Raw genomic sequence first — 12,494 nt, 5'->3', positions numbered from 1 at the left:
TTACCTGAGCTTGCCTCAGTTCATGCATTTGGTCAGTTGCTCAGAGAACCTCTTCCTCTTTTAGTGGTCACCGAAAGCGGTGGCATTGCATCCACTCACACTACGCCTCGCCTCTCTTCCTCAAAATATTCTCGAGGAAGAATCCGTGGCTCGGAGCCGCACCGAGGCGGGGCGCAGTGCGGGTCAAATTGTCAAAATACATAAGAAAAGCATAGGAAGAAGAATAAATGAGCCGAGGCGAGGCGAGGCATAGTGAGAGCCTACCTTTACTGCGTAGAAACATTCGCCATTTCAGAAACAATCCAGAAACGTATCGCAAAGTTAAAACAATTGCACCGAAACATATAGGTATATATTTAGTCATTAAGTCTTAAGTTATAAGTTTGTTCATGGTTCATTAAATTTTCTTTTACGTCTTATTCTATATAAAATAATTTACATAATTGGCTTACAGTTAGTATGTATCCTAATGACATACGTTACGATTCATGTACTTCGTCTTCTGCTGTTTCAACGAGTTGCCTTACTTCTCTAAACCTCTGAAGCATTCGTTCATGCGGAGACGTTACCGTAAATTCTCGAGGATAGGAAAATTCTTTTCTGGCAGGCGTTGCTCCTGAAAGTAGATAAGCACAACGATGTAATCTTAGCCCCCTTTTAGTTTTCTAGTTTCCATGTCATATACCTGTCGGAACGTCACGTTGTACATCTTCATCGAGAAATTTGTCAATTTCGGACACTGTTGCGTCTAATTTTTCAACAACCTTATTACTCCATGCATTTGATTCTGCAATTCGATTTTCGAATTCCCTGGATATTTCCTCAAAAGCATTAGAAGTTTTAGTTTCTTGATCTTTCACGACTGTCGCTTGTTCCTCGCTTACATTTGTAATTGCGTTACTCATATCCTATAAAGATGAAATTTCAGTCATAAATACTTTGAAATGTTCTTAGTAATTAGGTTTAAAGTATCATTAAATTTACATTGATTACGGTAAGGTATTCATTCTTATCGACATCCATCGACTGCTCCATTTCTGTAAGATTACATTTAATCAGATCCTGATACTGTTTCGATACATTGTAGCTTGTATTCATACGCGAGTCCAATTCATCTAGCAGAATCTTCCCTTCTCTTTCGGTCCTATTTGATAACTCTTCAATCTATTATCGAAGCATAACATAACATGAAACTTTTGATACGTAGAAAAATTCCTCTTGTCTCAAAACAGGCTTCTACGCTTAAACTTAGTAAATTAAGTGTAGATGTCACCTTCACTGTTCCAGCTGTAACAGTGGCTTCAACTGTTTCCAAATCATTATCTATCTGTTCCTTTAAGTTACTTCTCATTTCGTTGATTGCACCGAAAGCATGTGTCGAGCGATCATTAACTTTGTTACACATTTCATTAATATTCTCACATTTGTTAGTCACAGCGTCATAATGTTCCCTTTCAGTCTCAGTTAGACGCTTGAACTGAGCAGATATATCATCCAACTTCTAAAAAATATTGCGCGTTAAATACATGTGATACTAAAAACGAATGTAATATCCAAATTACAAGTAGAGATTTCTTTGTCGATACCTTCGCAAATGAACGGTGCGTCTGCGTGAATTGTTGCTTTTCACCAAGCTCTCCGACGGCTACTTTAATACTATTAATGTCGGTTTTCATACGGTCGCAAGAATCCAGGTGACGATTGCAAGCAGAATTTACGATTTCGTTCATCTGAACCGAAGCGCGTTTTAATTTTTCAGACAAGTTATTTCGTACGATTTGCATGTTCTGAGCGACTCCAAGTTTAATTAAATTGTCGATATCTTGAGCCAATTTCATAGAAATAGTATTTAATAATTCGTCTTTATGTTTCACCGTGCGATGAGCACCTTCCATTTCGCCTTTTATCGAATTTTGATAACTTTGGTACTGGAATATTTCGAGACATATTAATATTTAAAGCGGCGTAGGAATGAAAAATTGTTTGTCATATTGTATACATACACATTCATGTATATTTTTTGTTAAATTATTTGCAATTATTGAATGTTGATTCGTAAGATTCTTTGACGTTTCTTGTAGCCCAGTGTCGATACTTGACCACTCACTTTCACTCACAAGTACACCTAATGGTGACAGAAATGTAAATCAATATTGGTAAGAATTTATATTTTATGCTAGATTATATTACCGATATCATTTTTCATAGATCCGCAAAATTGCTTCAATGTTTCTTCTTGTAAAGAAATCTCCTTTTCAATGCGTTGCTTGCACTCACGAATATTACGCTTGAACTGTTCTCCAAGAACTTCAAAAGTTTGTTCTGTTTTACTATAAAAAATAGTATTTTTGAGTTCACTCTATGAATATAAGATTTATGAAGAAATACTAAATCTAAATGTAGAAGTACTATATCTAAATTAAGGGAGACCCATAGGGGTCATCCTTAAATTACGTGAGGCTTTTTGGGAGGAAGGGGGTCGCGAATTTCTTACGTTTTTTCTTACATGGGGAGGGGGGGGGGGAGTCAGGTAGCCTTACATAATATTTTTTAACTTAATTTTCAATAAATACAAAATCTATCATTAATGTTCTGGAAATGTAGTTTTAGTTTAAATTTCCCGAAACCGAGTTCAATGAATTATATAAACCTTTAAAAGAATTTTAATAACTGAAAAAATTAAGTGTAAAAAATATTACGTAAGGAGGGGGTTGGAATATCAAATCTTGCGAACTCTTCTACTGAGGGAGGGAGAGGGTAAGAATTCGCCAAAATTATCCTTACGTAATTTAAGGACAGCCCCATATCAATCCCATAAATCGATACTACAGGGTGATTCTCTCAATGCGCCTGATCAAAGAGATGTCGTCTGGTCAACCGTGACGAGGTCAACCCCCCGTGGTGCCTCTCCTAATTTATGGATTTCGACCCTCGAAGGGGTTGGAGTACCTATTAAGAAGTGCGAAATGTCCCGTTTCCGCATTTCTGATCAGATCTCTGCGAAAACGCTACGAATCGATTCCTTATGTTTCGCCGATGAAACTAACACCAAGAACGACGCAATTCGGAGCATAATGAAGGAAATTACATGAAAAATTGATTTGCATAATTTCAAACTAACTTCGTTTAAAATAGTCCGATTTACATTACATTTGGTATGGTTTTCATCGGAAAAACACAAGGAATCCATCGGTGTTTTCCACTTGCATATCGATTTGATAAAGAATAAAGAATTTCTTAATACGCTGCAATGAATATTTCACATATTCACCCTGGACTGCGGGGCGCCACCCCAATTTGATTCATACCTGTTTCAGAAATAAAATAATTCTCTATCGTATCGATATGGAAGTGACACCGATGGATTCCTTGTGTTTTTCCGACGAAAACCATACCAAATGTAATGTAAATCGGACTATTTTAAACGAAGTTAGCTTGAAATTATGCAAATCAATTTTTCACGTAATTTCCTTCATTATGCTACGAATTGCGTCGTTCTTGGTGTTAGTTTCGTCGGCGAAACATAAGGAATCGATTGGCCCCGTTTTCGAGATCTGATCAGAAATGCGGAAGCGAGACATTTCGCACTTCTTAATAGGTACTCCAACCCCTTCGAGGGTCGAAATCCATAAATTAGGAGAGGCACCACGGGGGGTTGACCTCGTCACGGTTGACCAGACGGCATCTCTTTGATCAGGCGCACCGAGAGAATCACCCTGTACGTAACACGTATTCCAAACGAAGAGTATTCCAACGTTACATTAGCACCGTAATTCTAGATTTCATCGGAGCCTGAGAATGTATCAAAGAATGCAGTAGTTATTGGGCATCCAATACCAAGTGAATGGGTGTTTTTGATCAGTTGGGTTCTGTAATATTTGGCAAAAGCTAGATCTGGCAGTTTATACCTTCAAACTTATTGCTCTACACACTATATAGTTGAACGTGCCTCGAATCGTTGTATCTATTGCACATACTACGATATACCGACGCTAACTACGTCAGGTACTCTCGGACACCTGATGCGAAGCTTTTGCACACCTAACGTAACGTCAGAACACTATTCGAAAAAGACATTCGCGAACTTTAAATAGTATCGACTTAAAAACTAATACGATTATTTCATTATTTAGACAAACCCTCCAGGTAATCCAGAGAAGTAACAGAAGAGGGTAGACTAATAATAAACAATGCCTGAACATAGAATCTGATCGCGTACATGTACAGTTATCTTACGTTTTGCGGTCAATTTTTTCAAACAGTTTCAGGGAATCTGTAGTTGCTGTGTCTGCAACATTTAACAGAGTGTGGCCGTGAGACAATAAAACTTTCTCTGTAGAAACATGCTTCTCCACTAGATACTTCTGCTCCTCACATTCTTGTGCTGTAACTTTTAATCGATAATTTGTTGATTTTAGAGCATCGCTAGTGGTATCTAGTTTCACTTTAGCTTTGTGCAACTCTTCCATCTGAGCAATATTTTCTAATTCAAGTTCAGAAAGTATTTTCTAAAACCAATAACGTTAAAATTAATAAACAGTTACACTGATAAAAATAATTAATAAGAAAGGTACCTCTTTCTCCTGCATAGTTTCTTCCAATGCTTTTATGTGATTAATCTTTTCTTCTATTTCTTTAGTCTGCCGCGAAATTGTTGCCTGCATTTCATTGTAATTCTCGTCCGCAAGATAAACACCGTTCCTTTCTCGCGTTGCCAATAAATCTTTTCGCAACCGTTCAATTTCTTCTGTATATTGATTAAGAAATTCTTTCTTTGTAAGCTTCTGATTTATTTCTGGACGATTCGTAACATTTTTTGCACGATGTGCGTAATCCAATGTCGACAGCGTCTCTTCAATATTAATACTACCAGGGGATACAGTAGCGATGATCGAGGTTTTTGTACGACCACCTAGTGACTCTTGTAGCAATCTTGTAAGTTTGGATTCTCTACGGGTTATAAGAAATAAGGAAGTAAAACAGAGTATCCTCTGTTCCACAATGCACAAGTAAAATATTTCTACTACCTATACGGAATGTGAGGTGCTCTTTCAACAAGCGCTGTTATAACTCTGCCAAGGGCTAACAGAGACTGATTAACGCTACCGGCTTCTCTCGCTCTTTTGTCAATAGCACCAGATCGCCCAACATTTTCACTACCTGCTAGATCGACCAAGTTTAGCTTTCCCGTTTTCAAAACTTCTTCTCCCTCAATGGTATTCTCTTTCATATGTACAGTAATTGAGAATAATGTATGGGATCGGCTGGTAATCATTTTCGCATAATTAATAATAATGTGTGTTCGGTTGCAGAAAAGAAGGCGTACGGACGTTAAGCGGAGCAAGGGGGCTACCTTGCTCGCATTGGCCGATGCGACAACGTCGACCAATACAAAGTAAGCGAACGGGACACAGGCGGTGGGAGCCAATGCGAGCGAAGTAGCCCCCTTGCCCCTCTTAGCGTCCGAGCGCCTTCTTTTCTGCAAACGACAGTATACACATAATATGATAAAATTAGTATGATAATAACCTCGAGTGAGCGTTCAGCAACGTTGCAGCAGTTTGTCTTCTTTCCGACCCTTTTTCGAGAAGTTTAGAAACTTCGCTTTTATTATGTATCGTCACTTCTTCCAATCCATGAATGACTATCGCTCCTTTCTTCGAGGCATCCTCGTATAATCTGCTCGACAAGTATTTATTTTCACTTATTTTATACAAGCTTATTCAAGCAAACTGTTAGATTAAGAAAATACATAGATAAATATATGTAATTTATATAATTCGTTTTGGTATACCTTATTTTAGATCCATCATCATTAACTGACAGAAGATCAAATAATTCTTCATTGTAGAGTTCTAGGAAACTAACTCTGACTGTGTACTCCTGTGATTCTATTAATTGCAATTTATCGAATAAATGGCTTAAAGAACGCGGAATCATTCCAGCAGATGAATCCTATATAGTATATTGTTCCAGATAAATCTTAGCAATGCTTTGTTTTGAATCTTACTTTATATCATAAGCATGCATTTATTTTTTTTTATTTTATGTCTCATGTAATCGATAAATACAAACACTTATTATATGTGCTGCATTTATTCTTCTCTGACACAAAGAATATAGTAAAGGAATCAAAATGAAGACGTGGCATGTCATTATTATTTATCTTGAACGCCCATAAAAATAAAGAAAAAACATGTTTATAAGAAACACTTTGTTAGCTGGGAATATACAGTATGGGTCAATCCACGCCAACTCGATCGCAATAGGAGCCGCACCACCCTGGGAATAGGCTTATTGTGTAGAAAACACTTCAACGAATATGGTAGTATTTTTTCGGATTTTTAAAATCGTGACCTCGAGCCCGAATTTGCAAAATAAAAATTCATTTGTAATTTTCAATGTTGCAAAAATTAATTTTTCGAACTGGAAAAAAATTATTCAGGAAGGCCGATCCTTCTACATTAAAATGTCGTAAGAATCAACTAAATCCGACAAATAATTTCCGAGATAAAAATTCATAAGTACAACCCATTTTTACGAAAATAAGCAACAATCGCAAAATTCAAAGCCCTGTATTTTTTAAACAAACTCGAAATCGACAAAATGGTGAATTAAACCCACCCTAATTTTACGAGGACTACAACATATTCAAGTCTCAACAAAATCCGAGATATTTCGAGGGAAAAAAGTGATCGAGTTGGCGTGGCATGATGTAAGTAGTAGTTATAGATTCATTAAGGATGTATTGGATCTATCTTCAATATGGTACCAAGTTGATGAAAATTTGTGAGATTGTTCTTTCTAATCTCCCTGATGTGCTCCAGAAATTGTAAACGAATTCACTATATGATTGCTGAGTTATAACGATTTTAATTTTGACTGATTTTACACGTACTCTTCTGGAAAGAGTTGACCTTGACAGATAAAACAGCTGAAAAATGTTGAAGAAATAGTACCAATGTTTTCATTTTTTTGTTTACATGTAGTATATGGGTAGATGAAAATATCTGCCAAGTTTCAATTGTTGTCACTACACCGTTTTAAAGAAATAAATTATAACTTGAGAAAATTGTGAATTCAGGGTATTTTCACTGCCAAAAGTATAGCAAAGTATTTGTAAAGTGAAAAATACCTTCCTAGGAGTAAAAATAAGACTCCAACTGTCGTTCGAGTTCCTTACATCTAGATTTACTATGCCGAGGACATAGATATTCAAGTATTTCAAGTTTCATATACTCTTGTCTAATATTGTACGTCCGATACATCCTTAAGCAGGAATTCATTTAACATAGCAGTCCTACATTCCTTGTAAATACATATAAATGCAACACGCATAATAATTCTTAACCTTTCGGTACTCGCGTCTATTTCGGTCTCGCGAGCACTCGCGTCGTGCACGCAGTGCACGATGACGTATTATTAAGAATGATGATTAAATTCTTATGAAATTTGAGGGGTGGTTTCACCCCCTAAACATGCAAACAGGCCAAAATAAAAAGACACCTTTTTCTTATTTTTCAGCCCTCCAAAACATATCCAAAAACTAAAGCAATCGAAGGCGGACACCTGGGAATCTTGTAAGTAAACGAGCACGCTCGTTTTCGTTTTCATTCAATCAGAGACACTTCCAAACTGAATTTGAACCTGACAAGTACGTAGCATTATTAAAAAATGTCCGCTGAAAGAATACATAGGGATGCTGGGTAGAGTAGATAACGATAAAACGGTTTTTTCAGCCAAAAACTGCACTCCGTGCACACGCGCAAGTACCAGAAGGTTAATAATTTCATTCGTGCAGTTTTTATATCGAATAAGGTAAGCGATTGTATAAATAAGTATCTTACACTTTGCCAGTGTAAAGTTGGATCGTTGTTGATTCCTTCCATCGTGAAAGTCTTTCCTGTACCTGTTTGCCCATATGCAAATACTGTACAATTATATCCATCCAAAACTTGCTCCAATAATGGACTAACAACAGCATTATAAACATCGATCTATTAATTAAAAAATACATACGTTATAAAGATTTTGTATAACAATTTATGTATAGTAAAAAGTGTATACCTGCTTCGAAGATGGTCCGAATACACTATCGAATTTAAATTTCTTCGCAACTTTATCTTGCTGTCTTTCATGTAGTATCACTTCTTTACCACCGGCTGGTGTTTCTATTACACTTTTGGATTTTCTTTTTATTTCACTGTTACTCAGGGGCCTACAAAGAATAAAGAAATTTATAACAATACAAGAATCTTAAAATATTACTATCAATAATGATTTAAGTTAGGATCGTATAACATTTAGCAATTTCAACATATACACGTGTAGTAATCATAGCATCCTCTAATTTCAAATGAGTGTCTAGATGTAACTTTAGCGAAATAATGTTTACGTAAATAAATAATGTGTCGCAACCTCTAAGTATTAAGCTGCTGTGATATTGATAAATAACAATAGAAATTCACACACACGGACCTCTCATTCTCAAGTCAAGTAATCAAATCAAGTTATTATGGTAAAAAAGCTTAACAAAGTTCATTACGATAAACATTGCTGAACATTGATGTATTTAACTTCACTGAATCATTAGTTACTTACCTAACACGAAGAAATACTTGTATATGTTGATATTTCTCCTTTTTCCCAATTCGTGTATCATTCATATTGCTCGTGATTATGTTGCTCAATGTTGCTCACCGAACCTGGAACCTGCTTGAACCACCACCAAATTCGTTCAGATTCGTTAGCCGTTACAGTTTGAATTGAGGGAATTTAAAATGTATGATACCTGCGATGGCCAGCAGGTGCGCTGTATTGCATTCGTTATGCGTAGTTTATATGAATCCAAATGTAAAAGATGAGTTTACATGAAAATGGTTGAGAACGTGTGTATTCAGTATTGTAATAGCGAAATCGGTATCTTGCACTAACTCTGCGCTGGTGCCAGAAAATGACTTGGATTAGAGCTTAAGATAGCTCTATAAGAATCAACCAATTCAAGTCATTTTCTGGCACCAGCTCAGAGTCAGTGCGAGATACCGAATTAGCTATTAAAGAGTTATAATAGAATGATAAAATACCGCGTAGCATTACAATCTGTTTCGAGACTTCACCGGTAATGTTGCATGTGACACTAAAATGGTAATGGGGTCCTGGGGCCCCACAAACATTGGTGTAACTAGGATTTTTGTCGGGGCGAGGCCAGGTCCCATCTTCTCCCTCCAACCCCTCTATCGCGCTCTCTCTTTTCTTTTATAGGTAGAGAAAATCTTTATATACATACATATTTTATAACAATCATTTACGTACATATTTATTTAACACCAAAACAAAGAATAAACTGAATAAAAAATTACTGAAATTTAACAGACGAATGTTTTTTACTTATTTCGGCAGTTTCTAGGGAGGGGCCATTCCGCGTTTTGGGGGGGGGGGCTAATCCGCATTTTGGGGGGTCCATTAACCAGTTACGCCAATGCCCACAAACCGAGGATAGAGAAATGCATTGGTTGGCAGGTCTATCCGTGGGTCTATCCTATACCTCAACTGCGATTGTATCAGGGCCGGCTTTATCATACTTGGCACCCCGAGCAAGATTATCATGGTGCCCCGCCAAGGGCACGAAATCAAATAGCAGTACACCAGCAGACGTAGCCGTGATGGAAAACACCGGTTCTCGTTAGATCACCAAAGTTAAGCATCACGGGGCGGTGTACATACTGGAGAAAGATTGGAGACCGCCTTTCTCCCGGTGCGCTGCTGCTGCTGAGACCCGAAGGAGAGAGGAGGGAAAAAAGAATGGGACTATAGTTCATTGAGCAATATAAGCGAAACAAAAATAAGCTTGAAACGTCATCCTGCTTAAAACACAGGAAAAATAATAAAACACAGGACACAGGACACAAAACATAAATAGCAGAACGAATGTAAATGAATGAACGCATACGCGGCGCCCCTACAGATTTGGCGTCCCGGACGGTCGTCCTGCCTGCCCCGCCTTAAAGCCGGCCCTGGATTGTATGATAGGTCTATCCTATACTTCAGGGCTCTCCAGCGTTGGGGCCTCTCACACGCCTGCTTCCCCTTCCAATCTTCCTCTGGCGCAGCGTGCCATCCGTTGTCAAGGAGACCGCGCGACTCTACGAAGGCTGCCATGACGGGCTAGCGTCTTCGCGGTTAGCGTCGCGCGGTATCCCTGACAACGCGGACGAAAGTGGGAGAACCCCAAGCTTCCGCGGAAGCGAAGCTTGGAGAGCCCTGCTATACTTTGTCGATGATTTGATGATGTTTAGTTTATCGTAAGAGTAGGGTGCTCGTAGGGAATCTTCTGTACCCTGTGAAGTTAGAATTTACCGTCTCTTCGGTTTGCATTTGAAATTTCTGAATTCTTTCAAATTGTTGTGTAAGGTCTTTTATCTACTAGATTAATTGTTACGCATTATAAATATAAAATATAGCCATGTGGAATTGAAAATTGATTAGGACAGGTTGATTATTAATTGAGGACTTTGTAGTCTCGAGTATTAGTTCATTTTTTATCTGATAGATGCTGCCACTTCTTCCTTGACAGTGAAACAGTGAATAGCAGAGTAAAATATGAGGGTAGATTCATCTTACTTAGGTATATTTTCAGATAAGATATTTCTCTCAGATTATCGATCTCCCCAGAGTTTGGAGGGATTCGGCTGCCCCGATGGAGGGGGAAACACCTACAGGAGCGGTAGTACTGTGTGCGTGACTGACGCAGGCGCAGTTCATGCACAGTTGCCACCGCTCCTGTAGGTGTTTCCCCCTCCATCAGTGGAGCCGAATCCCTCCGAACTCTGGATCTTCCTGTCACTGTCACTAAACATGCATACTGTATAATATTGTATAAGTAGTATGACATTCAAACATCAGGTTTTTAAGGAATAAATATAACTGCTGTTAAGATAGCTTGATAGTCAGGAACCAGTTGTTTGAGGCATATAAAAATGGGAATAGGTAAAAGTCAGTTTACCGATGACGAACTGCAAGATTACCAGGTAGTTAATTGAACTGTAAATAGTGTGGGATATTTCAACTTTGTTTAATGGTATTGTATGTTATAGGATTTGACATACTTTACAAAGAAGGAACTTTTGCAGTAAGCATATTTAAAATAGTTCATAGCTTACGTAGAAGCCTGTTTTACTTTGGTATCATTTTCGTTTCATAATTAGATCTGACAATTCAGGTTCTTTTTTTGGCCCGACTTATATGTAAAAGCAATTGCTTGTGTCTGACAGCGCGCATCAGAAATTCAAGGTTCTCGCGCCAGAAAAAGTTGGTCACAATAGAAATGCAAAGCTTCCGATGTCCAAAATCCTACAATACCCTGAACTGAGGGTGAACCCTTTCGGAGATAGGATTTGCAAAGTCTTTAGTTCTAGCCAAGATGGGGATTGTACTTTCGAGGATTTCTTGGATATGATGTCCGTCTTTAGCGTCGCAGCGCCCAAAGCTGTGAAGGCAGAACATGCTTTCAGAATATTCGGTAATGTCTTATGTGTAATTGTACGTGTTACCCGTTCACCATTCTGCGAACCTTCTCCACCGATTGATGTACGCTATGTACAGATTTCGATGGTGACGATATGCTTGGCATAGGAGATTTGAGACAAGTGGTAGATAGACTCACTGCTCCCCAGAGATTGAGCGAAACAGATATGCGGCAAGTTTTGCAATATATACTCGACGAAGCAGACTTAGACGATGATGGTGCACTAAATTTTGCAGAATTTGAACATATTATCGAAAAGAGCAGTGATTTCTCCAAGTAAGAGTCACTTTCATCCTGTGGCTATTTGATTTGTTTCGATAGAATTCTACATGTACTTTAATATACCTGATCCTTGTTTGTAGGAGTTTTCATATATGTTTATGAAACACAAAACATTCTACATCCAATATTAAATAACGAACCTAAGACTGAGTGTTACATTAATGTTAAATCATTTTAGTATAATCAACAGGCCTAATATTTCTTAGTATTAGGTGAAAATTATATTTAAACTTATATATACTGAAACAGATAATAAAATAAGTAAATGAAAAATAATTCGTAATTTTCATGTAGTCCAAATCTAAAAACAGATCTTGCCCCTCTGCACTCGACTATAAAAACTCTACATTTGGTTCCTTAATTTTCAATTCTCTTTCTCGAATCGTTGACATAATAAAAAAGTCTTACGCAGAGTTTAAGGGGGCCGTCTCCGCGGGCCTTTGAATGTGTGAGTACGCTCACACAAGCTAGGAAAAGCGTGCACGTATACGCGTGTAGTAAGCAAATCGTAAATTACAACTTTCGTCCTGGAATCGGCCCGAAGGAAGTTTTTGCGGGTACAGTTGCCTTCAGTAGACATCTGTGCAGGGTGGTCTGGTGCGTTTGAACGCTAATAAGCACCCCACTTTGAAATAATAATGAATTTATGACTCGAAAACTGTCCGAATGAAGCTTCAAGGTTTCTCCG

At 37.9% G+C, this 12,494-nt stretch overlaps 2 protein-coding genes across 6 annotated transcripts; one reads left to right on the top strand and one right to left on the bottom strand.

Moving 5' to 3' along the window:
* Nucleotides 1–336: 336 nt before the first annotated feature.
* Nucleotides 337–8,749, bottom strand: LOC143371623 (kinesin-like protein Klp61F). Of its 4 annotated transcripts, XM_076817004.1 has the most exons (15): nucleotides 8,602–8,731; nucleotides 8,068–8,218; nucleotides 7,848–7,997; nucleotides 5,795–5,955; nucleotides 5,530–5,679; nucleotides 5,028–5,264; nucleotides 4,575–4,950; nucleotides 4,237–4,508; nucleotides 2,191–2,330; nucleotides 2,004–2,125; nucleotides 1,587–1,928; nucleotides 1,274–1,501; nucleotides 985–1,164; nucleotides 686–908; nucleotides 337–616 (listed from the first exon to the last, which is right to left on the bottom strand). In XM_076817004.1, exons 1-15 carry the CDS (start codon nucleotides 8,664–8,666, stop codon nucleotides 480–482), a joined length of 2,934 nt encoding a protein of 977 aa, XP_076673119.1. In that variant the 5' UTR covers nucleotides 8,667–8,731; the 3' UTR covers nucleotides 337–479. The 4 variants fall into 4 exon arrangements, with proteins under 4 accessions (XP_076673119.1, XP_076673120.1, XP_076673121.1 ...); XM_076817005.1 differs by lacking the exon at nucleotides 5,795–5,955 and having other exon boundaries at nucleotides 8,602–8,692; XM_076817007.1 differs by lacking the exon at nucleotides 8,068–8,218 and having other exon boundaries at nucleotides 338–616; nucleotides 8,602–8,738.
* Nucleotides 8,750–10,820: 2,071 nt separating this feature from the next.
* On the top strand, nucleotides 10,821–12,077 carry LOC143371067 (calcium and integrin-binding protein 1-like). 2 transcript variants are annotated; one of them, XM_076815900.1, is made up of 5 exons: nucleotides 10,821–11,027; nucleotides 11,094–11,128; nucleotides 11,271–11,518; nucleotides 11,602–11,800; nucleotides 11,985–12,055. In XM_076815900.1, exons 1-5 carry the CDS (start codon nucleotides 10,977–10,979, stop codon nucleotides 12,010–12,012), a joined length of 561 nt encoding a protein of 186 aa, XP_076672015.1. In that variant the 5' UTR covers nucleotides 10,821–10,976; the 3' UTR covers nucleotides 12,013–12,055. The 2 variants fall into 2 exon arrangements, with proteins under 2 accessions (XP_076672015.1, XP_076672016.1); XM_076815901.1 differs by having other exon boundaries at nucleotides 10,822–11,027; nucleotides 11,887–12,077.
* The last annotated feature ends 417 nt before the right edge of the window (nucleotides 12,078–12,494 follow it).

This window comes from Andrena cerasifolii, chromosome 7 (genome assembly GCF_050908995.1).
Source record: "Andrena cerasifolii isolate SP2316 chromosome 7, iyAndCera1_principal, whole genome shotgun sequence".
Classification (NCBI taxonomy): domain Eukaryota; kingdom Metazoa; phylum Arthropoda; class Insecta; order Hymenoptera; family Andrenidae; genus Andrena; species Andrena cerasifolii.
The sequence above is the reverse complement of the archived record's forward strand: the minus strand, read 5'-3'. Positions and strand labels throughout refer to the sequence as shown.

What these genes read in the sequence shown, in the direction of transcription:
- LOC143371067 (XM_076815900.1), top strand. Translation starts at nt 10,977, where the DNA reads ATGGGAATAGGTAAAAGTCAGTTTACCGATGACGAACTGCAAGATTAC. An exon ending in ACGAACTGCAAGATTACCAG is followed by an intron (nt 11,028 to 11,093) that starts GTAGTTAATTGA and finishes TGTATGTTATAG; the next exon opens with GATTTGACATACTTTACAAA. An exon ending in AAGAGCAGTGATTTCTCCAA is followed by an intron (nt 11,801 to 11,984) that starts GTAAGAGTCACT and finishes AAATCATTTTAG; the next exon opens with TATAATCAACAGGCCTAATA.
- LOC143371623 (XM_076817004.1), bottom strand. Translation starts at nt 8,666, where the DNA reads ATGAATGATACACGAATTGGGAAAAAGGAGAAATATCAACATATACAA. An exon ending in TCGGACCATCTTCGAAGCAG is followed by an intron (nt 7,998 to 8,067) that starts GTATACACTTTT and finishes TTTAATTAATAG; the next exon opens with ATCGATGTTTATAATGCTGT. An exon ending in GAAAAAATTGACCGCAAAAC is followed by an intron (nt 2,331 to 4,236) that starts GTAAGATAACTG and finishes TATTTTTTATAG; the next exon opens with TAAAACAGAACAAACTTTTG.